Here is a 15759-nt window from a genome sequence, read left to right on the forward strand (position 1 = left end):
AACCCCTTGGGAGCACTTTGATTCGCTATAGGCTAGTCCTTTCTTTCAATCACAAGTCACACTCATTAGTTACCTGTGAAAATAAAAGGTTAGTTTACAATTGTAATCTTTTATCCTGCTCAGACTCCATTATGAGTTTTTTCTTTTTGATTTTAACCTTCAACAACTCTTCTGTAGGAACAACTTCCCAGGTACTAGGGTCGACGGGTGCTTTCACTCGAGTATAGTGAGTCCAACCTTTTTCTGCAGTTCTTACGGCTGTTTCAGTGGTTAGTAATGGTCCTTCCCATTCAGGCCGGAGTTTTGATTCTTTCCAGGTCCGAATCAGGACCCAATTTCCTGGGTGATGGTGGTGGGGGTTTGAGCCAACAACCCACAGGTCCTGAGAGATGACAAAGAGGACAACCCCAGAATACAGTTCTTAAGAAAACTCTCTTGTTTCGAATTGTGGTATCTCATCCCTTCTGCCCAGATAGGGTAATCCGAACAGCATCTCATACGGTGAAATTCCTATATCCTTTCTTGGTGCTGTTTGAACCTGTAGGAGTGCTAAAGGTAAGCATTTTACCCAAGGAAGTTGGGTTTCTAACACTAATTTAGTTAATTGCTTCTTTAATGTCTGGTTCATTTGTTCCACCTTCCCAGAAGAGGAGGGGTGCCAGGCGGTGTGAAAATCCCATTCAGTCTCTAAGGCCTGCATTAAACCTTGCAGTACTTGTGAAGTGAAATGACTTCCTTGATCTGAATCAATGTTTTCAACATCACACATTGCTTGCACCTCCCAAGGACTCTCTTGATGTAAAACGATTAATATTTGCCTCGTTGGTGCTTTACTCAGCATTTCTCTCCCATCAGGGAGTATCCATTTTCCGTCAGACTTCATTTCTCCTGATTACTTAAAAAAAAAAAAAATCTTTCTCTTATAACTTTTTATTTCTTTCTTAGTTTTCAACAATTCCTTGAATCCTCTCTGGATTTATTCTTCGTTTTCCCTCAGATATTAGATGCCTTAAATACTTGACTTTTTTCTTTTTTTTCTACATATTGTAATTTATTTTTCAGTACTCCCAAGCCCTGTTTTCACAGAAAGTTGAATAGCTTGTTAGTAGCTTCCTTCACAACTGTTTTCTCCTGTCCTGACAATAAAAGATCATCCACATATTTGTAACAGTAATACCTCCTCGGGAGGTTGGAATTGCCCCAAAATCTGCTCTAGAACTTGCCCAAATAAATCGGTGGCCCTGTAAACCCCTGAGGTAAAACGGTCCATCTGTATTGTTGCTTCTGCCCCATTTCAGGGTCTTTCCAGTCAGAGGTGAATATAACTTTGCTCCCAGGGCCTGAGAGTGAGAGAGGGAGTTAGGAGAATATAATAATTTACTAACTTTTAGAGAATTTACTAACTTTTTAGAAGAGGGGGGGCTGAGAGAGGGAGTTAGGGGAATCTTATCAAGTAGAGATAGAGTGCTGACGGCATGAAACTAGGATCCTACTTAGTGTCATACTAACTATGGTGTTTGTGCAAATTAATTAAAGCGAGAAGCCTTGGGCCCCTTTACCAAGGTCAGTCTCTTAATAAGAGTGTGAACCTATCTTAAGAAACTGGTAGAAACTGGTCCTGTGGATGGACAAGATCCAAGAAGCAACTGAGTCTGCGCAGAGACAAGAGGTCAACTAGCAGTGACAAGGAAGAGTCATCAATCTTCATCCCCACGATCCCCGACGACCACCACCAGAATACACTGTGCAAGCGCAGATGGGAGGAGTTTATGGAAATGACTCCTTGGAACTAATTTTAATACGAAGCGGGGACAGGTTATGAATATGTATAGGCGTATTGTGAAACTTCATGCATATGTAACTCTTTACTGCATATAACCAAGGCAAGTTGCTGTGTCAGGCGTGCACGACTTTGGCAGGACTACCCCCCATGCTGCCCAGCGCTGAATAAACATACCTACTTTACAATCTTACTGGTTGTGGAGTCCGTTTTCTGCAAGTCAAGAGCACTCCATTAATAACACTGCTATTCCAGTCTAACAATTTACTATTTGAATGCCCAATTTCATCATCAAATACTTTCCCAACAAGTTAGTCCCTGCCTTGGGTACATACAATAATTGCCCAGTGATCATTTTATCCCCTTGTCTCAGCTTGGTATCCCCCAGAAGTGGCACTGTTATCCCAGCGCCTTCTACCCCCATCACTTTTAGGATTTCATTAGATAATTGAATCTCTGATACTTTACAGGCCAGTAATGACCTAGCTGCCCCAGTGTATTGGGTTTAATGGCAAGGTTCTGGGGGGGGGGGGGGCTGCAGTGGCAGCCCCCGCGAGAAGAATCCAGGAGCCTCCCCGTGGCAGATAAGGGACAATTTCAGCCAGCCCCAAAGGAGCCCACCGCTGCCCAGGGCCAAGCCATAAGCAACACAGTCCGTGCCTCTGTGAGAGCACATCCACGATAACAAACAAACAAAAACCTGCTGCTCAACAGCAGCTGGGAGAGCTAGGAGCGAGAAACCTCCCCCCAGACACCAAAGTCAGCGCAGAAGGAGGGGGAGGAGGCGCTCCAGGCGCCGGAGCCGAAGCCCCCCTGCGGCCTGTGGAGACGCCCCTGGTGGAGCAGGCTGTCCCCCCATCCCCCCGTCCCTCCCCGATACTTGGGAAACTGACTAAACACCACAGCAAATATACCAAAACTTCTAGACTGTTACTTAGATAATGCCTACATCCTCTTTCCCTGCTCATTCAACTTTAAACAGCTCTGTCGAATACTACATACCATACCTTTAACACCTTCAATAACCCTTTTTAGCACTTCTTTTTATCTTTCTCCAACCTGTACTTTCACCAAAGTCTGTCATTGGCCAACTTAATTCCATACCGTTCTCCCTCCAGGATGCTGAAACGGCATATCAATATACCATATTTCATCCCATTTTCCTTCTCTCCTCCTTCTTCCACTCCGGATATTCCTATTTGAAGTGGCCAGCCTGGCCACACTTAAAACATCTTATCAAAGCCTGTTCCTGCTAGGATTCAGGCTGCAACACAGGTAGCTTTCCTTGCCTGCCATTCCTTCCTCTCTTCCTCTCCTTTCCATCCTGGCCCTGCCTCCCCCTGAAGATTTTCTTCCTCTTTCTCCAACCCTCTGCCTGACTACCTGCTACACTGTCAATACCATTAGTTTCACTCTCTGCTTTTCCTTCTCATCTCCCCTCCTGACATACATCTTCAGGGCCTCCCGCAGGAGGGCCCCCCAGTGACTGTTCACTACATCCTCCCACCCTCTGGAGCCCCCTCCTCCCCCCATGTATCTGACCAGACTCCAACCATAAAATGAACTTTCAAGACCCCCAGGACACCAGATCCCCGGGACTCACCTTGAGCACTCCCCCACCCCAACCCCAAGTCTCCCACATGACCCCTGTGCTGTGCACTATCACCACTCCAGCCAGGATCGGCAAGTGGGCACCCCTGCTCTGCCGGTATTACCCCCAGTCCCGGAGGATGAGTTACTTCCCATTCTTGTATAGCAGCTCTCCTCCTGACCATTCCCATTTCTTCCCCTCTAAACAACATACTTAGTATAGACATCATTTCCCCACAAGAGTATAAGTTAGGTCCTAGGAACTGGTCTAATTGTTCAGCTAGCCTGATGGGTTAAAGACTTCATCTCCTTCTTAAAACCCCTAACACCTCTCTGCCGGTAAGGAAAGGGGGGAGTTCACCTAAGAGGATACACAGTTAGTGTTAGTACTCTTAGTATCAGGGAAGGCAAAATTCTCAATATCTATTCTACCTTGTTCTAATTCTTACCAGAGCTTAGAGTACGCTCTTCTCTAGGGACAGTGTTAATTGCAGTCCCTGTCTCCCTTCCTGGAGCAACTGCTGCTGCCACCGGTGCAATATTAGGATTATAGAGAGCATAACTTGGCTCCTTCTCCGAAAAAGGAATCTTACTGTTTACATAAAAATTTAAAGCCTGAATTTTCATCAGACCTGTATTTTGGCCAAAATACTGCTGTTTCCTTAATTGGTTCTTTTGTCCAGACTAATACACAATATTTAACCATTTTCTTCCTTTATCATCTCCTCTAATTTTGGGATTATTTTTCTAATTTCTTATCATTCTTCAGGAAGAACTGTCAGCAGGCACTCCCCCAGGGACATCTCCCTGTCCCCTGGAACTCATATTTCCCATTTTTCCTAGCCCTTGTCAGTGTGCTCCTACAGAAATTTCCCTCCTGCAGGGTACCACACACTAACGTTCCGATTCTGGAAAATGGGGGTGTACTGCCAAGCACTTTACTGTAAAAGGGGTACCGCACACCTATGAGTTTACCAGATTCCCTGGTGTACTGCCAAGCACTTCACTGTGCAAGGGCTACCGTACACCAAATTTCCCTGGTGTACTGCCAAGCACATCCCCGTGCAAGGGCTTACCATACACCAAATTTCCCGAGACTCTTCCTTTCTCTCCCTTATCTCACGCTTCGTCCGTCTCCGGCCGCGCCCCTCGCGGAGCTGCGGAACCGCGGATCAGGACTCCACACTCGCTCCGTACAAAAGTACGTCTCAATCACACGGCACACAGAGTCTCACCCGACCCCCAAGGCAATACTTCCTATTTCTTACCTTGGTCTGTGCACAGAGTTACCGGATCAATTCTCAAAGCCGGAGTGCCTGCCTTCTTCCCTTCCCCACTCCTTCACGGATCCTGCCTCTTTCATCAGTGTCGGGCCCTCTGTCAGCTCTCCGCAGAACCGCCACCGTCGATGCACAGGACCGCTGAAATCAGCGGGGCATGCCTTCCTGCTGCTGCGGCAGTGGGGCTCCCCGGTAGGTGACTGGATCCTGGACAAGCCCCCAAATTGTGAGAAACACTCTGTAGCCAATAACATAGGCTCAGGCGAGGATCTCAGTGAAGTATTAATTTCTTTGTGATTACAATGGCGGGCATCCCACAAGCAGGAGCGCACCTACTAGTCACACAGTACAGTTTATATACTTTCTATCTCGACGACCGGGACCCTCCCCTGTTTTCCCACTGACTGGGTAATCAGGTTCACAACCTATCTGATGCTTCCCAGACAATGCATGGCCTTCAGTTGCTGGCCTGTTAAATTTCAAATTTCTTTTGACATTTTTACTGTATGAAGTGGTAATGTTTCTTCACTTATCTGACTTGACACTGTGATTTTCACCTAATTGCTCTAAGGAGTCTGGTTGTCTGCATTTTACAAGGTCGTCTGCTAAGCTTTCTTATCACTGCAAGCTATTTCAATACCACATTCCTTAACTTTAGACAATGTAACTGTGCAAAAACAACATTTTTATTCCCACATATTGCCCTCATATTTTTCTGAAGCCCTTAGCAAAGTTTTCAACCTGCAATGGGATTTTTTATTAGTTTTTAAAGCAGGAATACTGAATCTGTGAGATATTAAGAAACTGAGCCTGATTCCAGCTGTGTGTGCTTAACATGGGTCCAACTCTCCTGACAGTAGCTGTGCTGCTTTTGATTTTAACAGATGTCGCATCAGGGTACAAAGATGACAAGCTTAAATCAAATCCAAAATTTTAGTTCTTCTGTTGCGTATTCTTACAGCCTTTTTCACAGTCATGCTCTTACACATACTCAAAGAGATTTATCATTTATTTGGTTGATTTTTATCAAGCTTCAAATTTTTTTTAGAAAAATATTGAAAAACATACTTGTGTTTGAAAAGGTAAAATTAAGTTTTTAGTCTAGGCTATAACTGTTTGACTAGAGATGCTCTGCGTGAGGGTTGGTGAAAATAGTCAAATTATTGCTTTAGCTCATTGGCAGAGAAGCTGTCTTAAAAGATTTGCTGAGAAAGAACATAGCCTGCCTATCACTTTAATGTGACCGTAACTCATGGCTGTTCAATGTTGTGAGAAACACTCCGTAGCCAATAACTTAGGCTCAGGCGAGGATCTCAGTGAAGTAGTAATTTATTCGCGATTGCAATGGCGGGCGCCCCACAAGCAGGAGAGCGCGCCTACTAGTTCCAAAAACACAGTTTATATACTTTTTGATGACAGGACCCTCCCCTGTTTCCCCACTGGAGTGGGTAATCCAGGTTCACAATCTACCTGATGCTTCACAGACAATGCCTGGCCTTCAGTTGCCGGCCTGTTTTTGAGATGGTAATGTTTTCTCCCCTTATCTGGCTTGACTTAACATAGTGATTTTCACCTGATTGCTCTAAGGAGTCTGGTTGTCTGCATTTTAGGAGGACACCTGCTGAGCTTTCTTATCACTGTAAGCATATCTCAATACCACATTCCTTCCTTCTATACAATGTAACACTGCAAAAACAACATTTCTATTCCCACAATTCCCCCCTTTTCTCTTTTTATAATTTGTTGATTTTTGCAAAATTTTTCTCTAAGATGTAATCTGGTAGATGTCTTCCTCTTCTTTACTTTCTTTGCTTTCCATTTCCTCTAATATCATCATCTTATCTGAGTAGGGTGGTGGATCCATGGTCATTTGTTTCAAAAGTGCAGTTTCAATTAACCGCTGGACAAGTCCCCTTACACAGGGGATAATGCGACAACCAATGGCTGTCAAAACTCCTGCTACTACAATCAAGGATGTAAATATGGACACTACCATCCCTTTCCATTTACCAAACCAAGATTCCAACCATCCTGTGATGGAAGTGTCTGCTCCTGAGTTTTCTGCCAATTCATTGGCAAGGGTGGTAAGCCCTTGCAATGCTCTAGTTACTGTGCCATCCGGGGCAGTATTGTTAGGGATAAAAGTACAACAACGGTTGCCCAGCATCATGCACACACCACCTCTCTCCGCAAGAATCATATCTAATGTTATTCTGTTTTCCCAAGCCATTTTGCTGGTGGCATCTAGTTGTTCAGCGATTCCTCGTATCGCATCCCTTGTATAATTTATGAATCTCTGCTGATTATAGTAAATATAAGTAATCCAATCCACATTCTTATTGATTGTTACCCACCAGAACAGTGACTCAAACCCTGCAGCAATTTGATTCCTGGCTTCCTGTTCATCGGGAACTCCTCTAGGCACCCCAATAGAATCTACGTATGCTCTATCATCAAATGATACTCCTAAGCTTCTTTTACTTCTTCTGGGTATTTGTGATGTTTCTCTTTCAAATGCCAGGGTGAAGGGTATAGCTAATTGAACAAGTGCACAAGTGCCTCCCCAGTTAGATGGTAGGGTGGACCGTAAGATCTTCCCTCCACAGTACCACCAGAGATCTGCCCTGGGGATCTCAAATCTTGAATAGTTTCCCATCAAGTCCTCGGTAGCATTCAAGGTCCTCGTGCACAAGGCAAATTCTCCCAGATGCCAGGTAGCACTCACACCCTGCCGTGAGAGGCAAGCTGTATGGTTACCTATAGCTGTGGAGAATACAGGGGGAGCCCTGATACTGCTATCATGCAAGGAAGGGAATAGCAAAGAGAGAGACTTACAGGCCTCATTTCCCCAGGCAGTCTTTTCTTGGTACAATGCAATCATACATCGCATTCCCTGGGAATCCTTGGTCCACCCCAATGGGCAGGGCACTATCTGGGCAATCGGTCATCCCGAGGCACAAGCATAGCAATTGCTATGGTTGAGACTCTGGACAGTATATTTGACCCATTCTATCCAGGCATTCACAACCCCATACCCTGTTTCAATCTCAAATGTTTGAACTGCCGCATTTCAAAGAGGGCCTCCTGTTTTCTCTCCTGTTTTCTCCTTGAGTTTCTCCCTTTCTCTGATGGCAATAGAGGATTGTTTCCATACAGCTATTCTCAATCTGGCTGTTGGGCCTCTCCCAGTTATTTGTTGTCTCTGCTCAGTTGTCATTGGGCATTTAAATCTCCACAAGGTAACACCTCACAAACATCAAACATGACAGATTGTGGTACATAACCCTCTGTCACATTCACCCATATTTTTATGGGGTATCCCATCTTACTATTATCTGGTCATGCCTTTTCCAAGTTGCCAATTGACCAAGGCTTTCTCTGAGGCCTATAATCACTAAAAACAAAATTAATAATTGATTTTTCCCTGTCATTATTTTTAAACCTTAGGTTTCCAAATAATTATCAATACAAAGAATAAGATATACACTACTACCATAACAAACCCCCCTTGGGAACACTTCAATTCACTATAGGCCAGTCCTTTCTTTCAATCACAAGTCACACTCATTAGTTACCTGTGAAAATAAAAGGTTAGTTTACAATCGCAAGCTCTTATCCCGCTCAGAGTCCACTATGAGATTTTTCTCTTCGATTTCAGCTTCCAACAAGTCTTCTGTAGGAACAGCTTCCCAGGTACTAGGGTCGACGGATGCCTTCACTCGAGTATAGTGAGTCCAACCTTTTTCCGCAGTTCCTATGGCTGTTTCAGTGGTTAGTAGTACTTGGAAGTGTCCTTCCCATTCGGGCCGGAGTTGATCCTTTCCAGGTCTGAATCAGGACCCAATTTCCCACGGGTCCTGAGAAATGACAAAGAAGAGGACAACCCCAGAACACAGTTCTTAAGAAAACTCTCTTGTTTCGAATTGTGGTATCTCATCCCTTCTGCCCAGACAGGGTAATCCGAACAGCATCTCATACGGTGAAATTCCTATATTGTTTCTTGGTGCTGTTTGAACCTGGAGGAGTGCTAAAAGTAAACATTTTACCCAAGGAAGTTGGGTTTTTAACACTAATTTAGTTAATTGCTTCTTTAATGTCTGGTTCATTCGCTTTGCCTTCCCAGAAGAGGAGGGGTGCCAGGGGGTGTGAAAAGCCCACTCAATCTCTAAGGCCTGCATTAACCCTTGCAGTACTTGTGAAGTGAAATTATTTCCTTGATCTGAATCAATGTTTTCAGCTATCCCATATCTAGGGACTATTTGCTCCGGTGATACCTTAGCCACCGTGTTTGCAGTGGCAGATACAGAGGGGAAAGCTTACACCCATCCAGTCACGTGGCCAATTAGGACAAACAAGTACTTAAATCTCCCTCCTTTACGTAACTCAGTAAAGTCTACCTGTATACTTTGTAAAGGTCGAATCCCTGGCTCCCGTCCCCCTCTAGGTTAGTTACAAATGACCTTTTTATTTGCTTTTTGACATATGGTACATCCTCTGCATATTTGCTTCACTAAAGTGTATATTCCTACACAGACATACTTTCTTAGCACAACATCACACATTGCTTGCATCTCCCAATGACTCTCTTGATGTAAAACATCATATTTGCCTCATTGGTGCTTTATTCAGCATTTCTCTCCCATCAGGGAGTATCCATTTTCCCTCAGGCTTCGTGGCTCCTGATTCCTTACAGAAATCTCTCTTAAAAACTTTTTAGTTCTTTCTTAGTTTTCAACAATTCCCTGAATCCTCTCTGGATTTATTCTCAGTTTTCCCTCAGACATTAGATGCCTTAAATACCTGACTTCTCTTTCTACGTATTGTAATTTATTTTTCAATACTCCCAAGCCCTGCTTTCCCAGAAAGTTGAATAGCTTGTTAGTAGCTTCCTTCACAACTGTTTTCTCCTGTCCTGACAATAAACAATCATACACATTTTGTAACAGAAATTCCTCCTTGGGAGGTTGGAATTGCTCCAAAATCTGTTCTAGAACTTTGCCCAAATTAATCAGAGGCCCTGTAAACCCCTGAGGTAAAACTGTCCATATGTATTGTTGCTTCCGCCCCCACTTCAGAGTCTTTCCAGTCAGAGGTGAATATATCTTTGCTCTCAGGGCCTGAGAGCACTCCATTAATACCACTGTTATTCCAGTCTAACAATTTACTATTTGAATGCCCAATTTCATCATCAAATCCCTTCCCAACAAGTTAGTCCCTGCCTTGGGTACATACAATAATTGCCCAGAGATCATTTTATCCCCTAGTCTCAGCTTGGTACCCCCCAAAGGTGGCACTGTTACCCCAGCCCCTTCTACCCCCATCACTTGTTAGGGTTTCATTAGTTAATTTAATCCCTGATACTTTACAGGCCAGTAATGACCTAGTTGCCCCTGTGTATTGTGTTTGATGGCAAGGTTCGGGAGGGGGCTGCAGTGGCAGCCCCCACAAGGAGAATCCAGAAACCGCCCCGTAGCAGATAAGGGACAATTTCATCCGGCCCCAGAGGGGCCCACCGCTGCCCAGAGCCAAGCCATGAGCAACACAGTCCGTGCCTCTGTGAGAGCACATCCACGAAAACAAACATACAAACAAACAAAAACCTGCTGCTCAACAGCAGCTGGGAGAGCGAGGAGTGAGAAACCTCCCCGCAGACACCAAAGTCAGCACAGACGGAGGGGGTGGAGGCGCTCCAGGCGCCGGAGCCGAAGCCCCCTGCGGCCTGTGGAGAGGCCCCTGGTGGAGCAGGCTGCCCCCCCTGCCCCCCCCCTTCTCGATACTTGGGAAACTGACCAAACACCACAGCAAATATACCAAAACTTCTAGACGGTTACTTAGATAATGCCTACATCCTCTTTCCCTGCTCATTCAACTTTCCCAACTCATTCAAAAAAACAGCTCTGTCAAACATTACATACCACACCTTTAACACCTTCAATAACCCTTTTTAACACTTCTTCCTATCTTTCTCCAGCCTGTACTTTCTCCAAAGTCTCAGTCATTAGCCAACTTAATTCCATACCTTTCTCCCTCATCCCATTTTCCTTCTCTCCTCCTTCTTCCACTCCGGATATTCCTACCTGAAGTGGCCAGCCTGGCCACACTTAAAACATCCCATCAAAGCCTGTCCCTGCTAAGATTCAGGCCACAACACGGGTAGCTTTCCTTGCCTGCCATTCCTTCATCTCTCTTCCCCTCTTTTCCATCCTGGCCCTGACTCCCCCTGAAGATTTTCTTCCTCTTTCTCCAACCCTCTGCCTCACTACCTGCTACACTGTCAATACCATTAGTTTCACTCTCTGCTTTTCCTTCTCATCTCCCCTCTTGACACACATGTTCAGGGCCTCCCACAGGAGGGCCCCCAGTGACTGTTCACTACATCCCCCCCACCTTCTGGAGCATTTTCTGTGCATCTTGCCAGGCTTCAATCACAAAATGAACTTTCAAGAGCCCTTGGGATACCGGGTCCTCAGGATTCATCCCCAAGTACTTTCTCATTCTGACCCCAAGTCTCTCATATGATTTCTGTGTTGCACACTATTATTCTTCCAGCCAGGATCGGCAAGTGGTTATTTCTGCCCTGCCGGTATTACCCCTGGTCCTGGAGGATGAGTTCTTTCCCATTTTTGTATTGCAGCTCTCCTCCTGATCATTCCCATTTCTTTCCCTGTAAACAACATATTTATATACATAATTCCCCCTCCCCAAGAGTATAAGTTAGGCCCTAGGAAACTCCTAACCTCTCTGCTGGTAAGGAGGGGGGGAAGTTCACTTAAGAGGATACACAGTTAGTGTTAGTGCTGTTAGTATCAGGGAAGGCAAAATTTTCAGTACCTCTTCTACCTTGTTCTAATTCTTTTACCAGTTTGGGGTACCTCCTGTTCCCAGAGCTAATGTTATCTATAGTTCCTGTCTCTTCTTTTGGAGGAACTGCTACAGCAGCCGCTGCTGCTGCAGCAACTTGGGGGTTATAAGGAGGAGGTAAGTTATCCAGAAGGTCCCATTTATCACTTGTCTCTTCCTTTTTCTTTCCCTCTTTATTCTGATTTTGCTCAAAACCAAATTTATTCCTTGTATCCAACAAGCTGCATACTCCGATTCTTCTTCCGAAAATGGAAATTTGTTATTAACATAAAAATTTAAGGCCTGACATACCCAATCTTTGTCAGACCCGTATTTTGGCCAAAATACTGCAGCTCCTTTAATTGGTTCTTTCGTCCAGACTGATACACAATATTTAACCATTTTCTTCCTATCTTTTTCCTTAGTTTTGGGGTTATTCTTCCAATTTCTCAACATCCTTCCTAAAGGACAGTCGGGAGGCACTCCCCCAGGGATATCTCCCTGTCCCCTGGAACTCATATTTCCCATTTTTCCTATCCTGGAAAATGGGGGTGTACTGCCAAGCACTTCCCCGTGCAAGGGCTACCGCACACCTATGAGTTTACCAGATTCCCTGGTGTACTTCCGAGCACTACCCCGTGCAAGGATTACCGCACACCAAATTTCCCTGGTGTACTGCCAAGCACTACCCCGTGCAAGGCTTACCGCACACCAAATTTCCCTGGTGTACTCCGAGCACTACCCCGTGCAAGGATTACCGCACACCAAATTTCCCTGGTGTACTGCCAAGCACTACCCCGTGCAAGGCTTACCGCACACCAAATTTCCCTGGTGTACTCCAAGCACTACCCCGTGCAAGGATTACCGCACACCAAAATTCCCTGGTGTACTCCGAGCACTACCCCGTGCAAGGATTACCGCACACCAAATTTCCCTGGTGTACTGCCAAGCACTACCCCGTGCAAGGCTTACCGCACACCAAATTTCCCTGGTGTACTCCGAGCACTACCCCGTGCAAGGATTACCGCACACCAAATTTCCCTGGTGTACTGCCAAGCACTACCCCGTGCAAGGATTACCGCACACCAAATTTCCCTGGTGTACTGCCAAGCACTACCCCGTGCAAGGCTTACCGCACACCAAATTTCCCTGGTGTACTCCGAGCACTACCCTGTGCAAGGATTACCGCACACCAAATTTCCCTGGTGTACTGCCAAGCACTACCCCGTGCAAGGCTTACCGCACACCAAAATTCCCTGGTGTACTCCGAGCACTACCCCGTGCAAGGATTACCGCACACCAAATTTCCCTGGTGTACTCCGAGCACTACCCCGTGCAAGGATTACCGCACACCAAATTTCCCTGGTGTACTGCCAAGCACTACCCCGTGCAAGGCTTACCGCACACCAAAATTCCCTGGTGTACTCCGAGCACTACCCCGTGCAAGGATTACCGCACACCAAATTTCCCTGGTGTACTGCCAAGCACTACCCCGTGCAAGGCTTACCGCACACCAAATTTCCCTGGTGTACTCCGAGCACTACCCCGTGCAAGGATTACCGCACACCAAATTTCCCTGGTGTACTGCCAAGCACTACCCCGTGCAAGGCTTACCGCACACCAAATTTCCCTGGTGTACTCCGAGCACTACCCCGTGCAAGGATTACCGCACACCAAATTTCCCTGGTGTACTCCGAGCACTACCCCGTGCAAGGATTACCGCACACCAAATTTCCCTGGTGTACTGCCAAGCACTACCCCGTGCAAGGCTTACCGCACACCAAAATTCCCTGGTGTACTCCGAGCACTACCCCGTGCAAGGATTACCGCACACCAAATTTCCCTGGTGTACTGCCAAGCACTACCCCGTGCAAGGCTTACCGCACACCAAATTTCCCTGGTGTACTCCGAGCACTACCCCGTGCAAGGATTACCGCACACCAAATTTCCCTGGTGTACTGCCAAGCACTACCCCGTGCAAGGCTTACCGCACACCAAAATTCCCTGGTGTACTCCGAGCACTACCCCGTGCAAGGATTACCGCACACCAAATTTCCCTGGTGTACTGCCAAGCACTACCCCGTGCAAGGCTTACCGCACACCAAATTTCCCTGGTGTACTCCGAGCACTACCCCGTGCAAGGATTACCGCACACCAAATTTCCCTGGTGTACTGCCAAGCACTACCCCGTGCAAGGCTTACCGCACACCAAATTTCCCTGGTGTACTCCGAGCACTACCCCGTGCAAGGATTACCGCACACCAAATTTCCCTGGTGTACTCCGAGCACTACCCCGTGCAAGGATTACCGCACACCAAATTTCCCTGGTGTACTGCCAAGCACTACCCCGTGCAAGGCTTACCGCACACCAAAATTCCCTGGTGTACTCCGAGCACTACCCCGTGCAAGGATTACCGCACACCAAATTTCCCTGGTGTACTGCCAAGCACTACCCCGTGCAAGGATTACCGCACACCAAATTTCCCTGGTGTACTCCGAGCACTACCCTGTGCAAGGCTTACCGCACACCAAATTTCCCTGGTGTACTCCAAGCACTACCCCGTGCAAGGCTTACCGCACACCAAATTTCCCGAGACTCTTCCTTTCTCTCCCTTATCTCACGCTTCGTCCGTCTCCGGCCGCGCCCCTCGCGGAGCTACGGAACCGCGGATCAGGACTCCACACTCGCTTCGTACAAAAGTACGTCTCAATCACACATCACACATCACACAGAGTCTCACCCGACCCCCGAGGCAATACTTAATATTTCTTACCTTGGTCTGTGCACAGAGTTACCGGATCAATTCTTAAAACCCTGAGTGCCTACCTTCTTCCTTTTCCCCACTACTTCACGGATCCTGCCTCTTTAATCAGTCTCGGGCCCTCTGTCAGCTCTCCGCAGAACCGCCACCGTCGATGCACAGGACCGCTGAAATCAGCGGGGCATGCCTTCCTGCTGCTGCGGCGGTGGGGCTCCCCGGTAGGTGACTGGATCCCGGACGAGCCCCCAAATTGTGAGAAACACTCCGTAGCCAATAACTTAGGCTCAGGCGAGGATCTCAGTGAAGTAGTAATTTATTCGCGATTGCAATGGCGGGCGCCCCACAAGCAGGAGAGCGCGCCTACTAGTTCCAAAAACACAGTTTATATACTTTTTGATGACAGGACCCTCCCCTGTTTCCCCACTGGAGTGGGTAATCCAGGTTCACAATCTACCTGATGCTTCACAGACAATGCCTGGCCTTCAGTTGCCGGCCTGTTTTTGAGATGGTAATGTTTTCTCCCCTTATCTGGCTTGACTTAACATAGTGATTTTCACCTGATTGCTCTAAGGAGTCTGGTTGTCTGCATTTTAGGAGGACACCTGCTGAGCTTTCTTATCACTGTAAGCATATCTCAATACCACATTCCTTCCTTCTATACAATGTAACACTGCAAAAACAACATTTCTATTCCCACAATGTGTGCTTGATTTCAGAAGTATGACTGCTCCAGGTGCTGCACTGCTGACAGATGCATGCCTTATGGAAAAAGCAAATCTTTCATTTAGCATGAAATAAACCTCAGCACCAACTCAGATCTATTTGCAGCCCACAGAGAAAAATATTGTACTCCTTGCTGCATTTAATCTTACAACCTCTCTAGTATCAGAAAAGGGTCTTGCTGTGAAGAAATCAGCATTAATGGGGGCTTGCTGTCTCTGCACAGAGTTCTGTTACCTCCTCTCTCCCCTCGCACCCCTCTCCCCCCTTCAGTTTATGTCTAAAACGTAAGGAAAAAATATGATGGATACCTGCTGTGTAGAATACGGAACATAGAAATGAGCCCTCTCTTGCAGAGTAGCTTGAGAAAGTTTCCCCTACAATCATTTTCTCTGCATGTATTGCATGTATTCACCTACCTCCTTCCTCTATCTGTTTTCTTTATCTTTTTAAAATGATTGCAGCTGCTGGTTCCATTGTCTCTGATTTATTGTTTAAAGCTAGAACAGGTGGTGATATGTCTATTAAATACTAAACTGTGCCATACAGGAATCATTATCACAGCTATATTGGCCTCTTGTAAGAGTGATTTTCTCCTTTGAAATAGATTAAAGGAAGAAATAGATTAAAGGAAGAAATTCACTGCACTGTTGGATACCTGTGGTGGGCTGAATGGATGACACTCCACTCCTGGCCAAAAATACAGTGGGGAGGAACAACTAGCATCCTTTCCTGCAGTAGCAGATTTGCCACAGGATTCTGTATCCTTTAAAGCCATGCAGAGGGA

General features: G+C 46.2%; 1 protein-coding gene across 1 annotated transcript in view; it reads right to left on the reverse strand.

The window, feature by feature from the left end:
• The window catches only part of TMC2 (transmembrane channel like 2), a gene marked incomplete at its 5' end in the record, with an annotated part of 49050 nt that extends 43755 nt beyond the window's left edge, over positions 1 to 5295 (reverse strand). The window contains 2 exons of the mRNA XM_083827014.1: positions 4639 to 4706; positions 5291 to 5295. Of these exons, the coding sequence (XP_083683140.1) occupies positions 4639 to 4706; positions 5291 to 5295 (73 nt within the window). The remainder of the gene's footprint in view (positions 1 to 4638; positions 4707 to 5290) is intronic.
• Positions 5296 to 15759: the final 10464 nt, after the last annotated feature.

Source organism: Anser anser, assembly GCF_964211835.1.
Source record: "Anser anser genome assembly, chromosome: 2".
Classification (NCBI taxonomy): domain Eukaryota; kingdom Metazoa; phylum Chordata; class Aves; order Anseriformes; family Anatidae; genus Anser; species Anser anser.